A 5,278-nucleotide genomic window follows, 5' to 3' on the forward strand; every position below is an offset into this window, starting at 1 on the left:
CGCAAGTTCTCCCCCATTTCCTTCCTCTGAATCCGCCACTGATTTTAGACACAAAAATACACTGTTAGGAGTAAAATACGCCCCTTCATTTTTATTGAGATAACTCAAATTTTGGCTGATGTATGCGGTATAAAGTCACTCGGAAGTTCTAAAATTTTTTTACTCGGTATATAGGAGCTAAGGAAAGTATTGGCGCAATTCATACCATTTCTGACACATATACATACTATCATCAGCAAAGGGTTTGAAATTTATTTATCGGTTTAAACTGTTTTAATAGTGTCATCCATTTTCACACCGTCGGTGAGAGTCTTAAGTGAATTTGACTATTGTGGCTGTAGTGGTCTTGGAGATATGTACACTTAATACATTAGAGGGCGATCCACTTTATATGTTTTCGTTCAATGGCGTGAAAGTTGTCCAATTACGCTGATCTACGAACTCCGCCTTACTTTTTCACCAAGGAACATGTGTATCAAGTTTCATCGAGATCTTCAGTTTTACTCAAGTTAGAGCTTGCACGGACGGACGGGCGGACAGCCAGACAGTCACCCGGACTTCAACTCGTCTCATCATCCTGATCATTTATACAAACTATATCTATCTTGCTTCGTTTTAAGTATGAAAAACTTTTAGATTTTACAAGATGTATATCTTCACAAAATTTGGCATGGATTTTTGTAAAAGGCACAATTACTGAACGATCAAAATCAAGTGCTTGTATGGACTTCTTTTTGTTCTAGCTCTAATTAACGGGTTTTTCTAATTTTTGTTGGAAGCTAGAGATTCCATAGAAAGACGAATAGGTAGACAATATCAATTTTTTTAGCTCCCTATGATACCTGTCTTGATCTTTATCTTTTAAAGTAAAGTCTTACGTTTAAAATTGCTTTTCTTTAAACAGGTTGCTAAAATAGGTAGAAACATTTTTTTTAGTTAATATGTGAAAAAACTGAAACTTACCTGTATAGTTGAAATGTTCGTGGTGATGCGTTAATGGATATGGGTATCGGTCCAATGTGAGCTACTGCCGCTTCTATAGCTTTTTCATGCTTAGTCGGGAGTACTGCCCAAGAGGTTACATTTACAACAGCTAGCTCAGCGGCAAATTGACATTTATCCTTCTGTTCAAAAAATAAACTTTTTATTAGAAGGAGAAAAAGTTAATTTAAATTAAGTTGCGGCAGATCTAATTAATGAAGTTAAGGGCGTTCCCGCCATCAAAGAACAAAAGATTAGTTTTTAAGTATTTCAGTAAAAGTCCTGGCGGTAAAAATAATGTTCACCCACAAAAGTTTCTCGCTAATATTGAGCTTACAATACCGGAATCAACCCTTCAGGCCGTATTGAATAATTTTCTAATGAGGTGTCACATATACAAGTACGTCGTTGAGCATGAAGTCATTTACGGTCCATAATTTTTAAAATAATTAATTATACAAAATAAAATGAAATTTTTTACACCATAAAAAAAATGTAATGCATTCATTAAAAAAAGTTAATGCGGTTTGTTTTTTAGCACGATTCGTGCGCCACCCTGTACACATACTTTATTGCAATGTATAATACTGTAGTCAGCGTCTCCAACGTTTTCTTTTGTGTTGCCACCCAAAAAAAATCATACTGTCTGCCGCCCAGGGTACCCGGGTACCCGTACGCAAATTGGTGCGTATAAGTGCGTTATACGTAAAAATAATTGAGTGCATTCTATCAGGATCTATTTACTGACATCTTAGAAAGGTATTTCTGCTTGAAAGTACCATATAAATTATGTACAGACACCTACATAGTCCTAAATCAGCAATAAAACGCGCGCTGCTCTAATGTAAATTTCTCGATTCTGCGAAGGCCAGTTCCGTGGAATTCGAGTTGTGGGGAAACAGGTCGTTCTTTGAATTGGTTTGTACTTCAGGAACGTTCGAGAATGCTGTGAAACGAATATAAGCTGTATAGTTCAGTTTCTGTTATTGACTCGAAGAAGCCAAACGTATCGCTGTTTGGATAGTTCTTTAGCGTGTAATTGTATTTTATTTATATACGTCAGATAAATAAAAGGATGGAGGAGTTATCGAAATCGCAGTTTTTGAGGTAACGTAAAAACAATAAACACACGATTTAGTTAGCACGATGGGTTTTTAATTTTATCGAAAATTGAATGCGAAAAATATGAATAAAATATTATTTGATGCTATATGCAAGAATATACGAAAATACATTTTACTACTGTATGTAGCCCACACTCATCGAAAAAAATTATTTTATTCGTATTTTTCGTATTCATATTGTTAAAACCCACCGTATATATTTGATATTATTCAAAATGTAATATTATTGTAAAACTCAAGTTTATTTTTATTTAGATTGAGCGAGGCTCAAAAAGAGGAGTATATCAGAAAATTGGATGAGGACGTTGACGCCGCGATCGACAGTGAAGATCCGTCAGACAGCGAGGACGACGATTGGTTTCCGGACGGTATTGAAGCGTCAGACACTGAAGACTACGAACAGGATGGAGCAGCTGAAATTGAAGAGGATACAAGTGATCGTGAAGCTCCAGAGGGTGAAGAAGAAGAGGATGATGACGACGATAAGGAAGAGGGCGACGACAATGAAGTAGCTGTATCGACTTCTAATAGTCGGTCAGACAGTTCAAGTGTTCCACCCAATACAAGTACAACATTTATAGCAAAAGATAAAATAGTTTGGAATAAAACCGCACGCCCAAATCATCAGATTCCTGCTAGAAATATTGTGAGGCAAAGAGCTGGACCTCAGAGGAGTACGGAAATGTTGTCAATCGCTCAAACATTAAAAAAAATATCACGTTGGAAATGGTCGATATTATTGTTCGCTGCACGAATAAAAAAGCAGAAGCCGTGTATCGAGTTTACATCAAACAACATCCAGAAAATGAACCTCGTGTATGGAAAAAAGTAACAGTGACAGAGATGTATTCCTTTTTTGGAGTATTGATATCTGCTGGTGCAAATAACTCAAACACAGATCATGTGACCATCGACGAACAGCTCTACCCTTTCAGAGGAAGAACTAAGTTTACTCAGTATATGCCATCCAAGCCTGCTAAATACGGTCTGAAAGTATTTTGGTTGTGCGATGCAAGTAATGCTTATCCACTGAAAGGGATTTTGTATACAGGTAAACAAGGTAATACTCGAGAAGTCAATCAAGCAGAACGAGTTGTCAAAGACCTGGTCAGCGATTATAAAGGATCTTGCCGAAATATAACCATGGACAGATTTTTCACAACTTTACCTTTGGCGGAGACTCTGTTATCTTGGAAACTTGCTATCGTCGGTACATTGAAAAAAATAAGACGTTTATACCTCAAGATATGAAACCGTCAAGGTCTAGAGAAGTACTGTCAACTCTTTTCGGATTTCATGAAAAAGCTACTATCTGCTCATACGTTCCAAAGAAAAACAAAGCTGTAATACTTCTTAGTACGATGCACTACGGTTATGAAATTTCTGATGCACCTCACAAAAAACCAGAAATTATTTTGTTTTATAATCAAACAAAAGCTGGAGTTGACACCATGGATCAAATGTGTTCGAGGTATTCCACCCAACGGCGAACGTGTAGATGGCCGTTGGCTTTCTTTTTCAATATCCTCGACATTGCAGGTGTAGCTGCCTATGTCAACCTATTATGAAAATAACAGCATGCTTCGTAAGAAAATGAACAGACGAAGACTTTTTCTTCGACAATTGTCAGAAGAGTTAGCAATGCCGATGATCGAAGAGCGAGCGCCGAATCAGCAAATAATGCGAAACCACTCTACTAAAATCGCAGTCGAAAGTTTCTTTGAAAGGCCAATAGTAGAGGTGGTACTCAGAAATGACCAACGTCGAGACGCCACTGGGAGAAAAGCTGTTATTGGATCTTGTTACATTTGTAACGAGCAGCCTATTCGCAAACGCCGAAAGACACGGAAATCCTGCGTTGAGTGCGATAAGCCCGTATGCGATCAGCATTCGGTGAACATTTCTAAATGTTTACATTGCAATAATTAATTTTTAATTTTTCTTAATTTTTTAATTAATTCTTAAAATATAATAATAATAATAATATTATTTTGCGACATGAAGTTAAAAAAATGAATGAATGAAATGAAAAAAAAATGAAATGAATTTTTAGCTTTTTACATAGTGAAATATAAGTAATAATTTGAACAAAAAAATTGAAAAATTTTGAATGAAATATCAATAAATAATTAGAAATGAACATAATTTGTTATAGTTAGCATATAAATACTTATTTACTCCTTTTAGATATAAAATAAAATTATAATCGTAATGTATTACACGAATTTCTATCGGGGTACCCGGGTACCCGGGTGGCTGAGACGTGTTCTTATTTTAAAATGTAACATTTCCGAAGTTAGAAAACAATTTAAACTATGTATAATGGGCAATTCGCTAGATAATCGATTAAACCATGGGGATCCAAGAGGATTTTAGCCTATCTTTTTTAGAAAAAATAATATTCAACAAAATACACTGCGGTGGGTACCAGGGTATCCGGGTGGCAACACAAGGGTTAAACAAAAAGAATGAGTGCGTTTTGAAGAGTTGTGCGTGGTCTAAGCTTAACGAGATTTTGCAGGATACTATTTTCTAGAGGTTAAAAGACTTGAGAATTTTGAGAACAGGAAAAAAATAAATCATTTTGGTGCACTTGTGTTTCCAAAGTAAAAAGACGTGTGTATTGCTGGAAAAAGTAAGCGTGGTTTTTAAATATAATTAATTGCTAACACATGACTCCACGCCATGACTTCCACCTTTTAAACATCACATCAATACGCTAAATTCATTCTGCAGGAAACATCCGACATCAGCAGTTTTGGATGATTCCCATCAATCTTGAAGTCATTATGCTTCCACGCCAGTTGGCAGCGCTCGCAATCAGATGCTAGCTGCCAATAGACTAAACAAACAAAGTCGGCAATAAAAGGAACCACAACGTATGAAGAGCTGCGGTTCCAGTTTCCTACATGTTTTGTAATTCATAGAATTAAGTATATAGAATAAGGTATATGAACTAACACATAGGTAGCTGTTAGTTCAATTTTAAGTTAAGCCACAAAATTATATTCTCAATAAAGCCAGTAAGTCTTTAGCAGCCAAGCAATCAAGTTTGATTTTATTCAAAGTATACTTTAATAAGTTTTCAACCAACAACAGCCCACTTGGAACTGTTTGAGCTTGTTCACCAAGTCGAGCGAATAGCGAGACAAAAAACCAAATGGCACCAAAGG

At 36.1% G+C, this 5,278-nt stretch overlaps 1 protein-coding gene across 1 annotated transcript; it reads left to right on the forward strand.

Moving 5' to 3' along the window:
* The first annotated feature begins 1,638 nt into the window (after positions 1-1,638).
* LOC126766184 (trigger factor-like) lies at positions 1,639-4,035 on the forward strand. The gene is made up of 2 exons (XM_050484076.1): positions 1,639-2,088; positions 2,361-4,035. Exons 1-2 carry the CDS (start codon positions 2,057-2,059, stop codon positions 2,935-2,937), a joined length of 609 nt encoding a protein of 202 aa, XP_050340033.1. The 5' UTR covers positions 1,639-2,056; the 3' UTR covers positions 2,938-4,035.
* Positions 4,036-5,278: the final 1,243 nt, after the last annotated feature.

This window comes from Bactrocera neohumeralis, unplaced genomic scaffold, assembly GCF_024586455.1.
Source record: "Bactrocera neohumeralis isolate Rockhampton unplaced genomic scaffold, APGP_CSIRO_Bneo_wtdbg2-racon-allhic-juicebox.fasta_v2 cluster11, whole genome shotgun sequence".
Lineage (NCBI taxonomy): Eukaryota > Metazoa > Arthropoda > Insecta > Diptera > Tephritidae > Bactrocera > Bactrocera neohumeralis.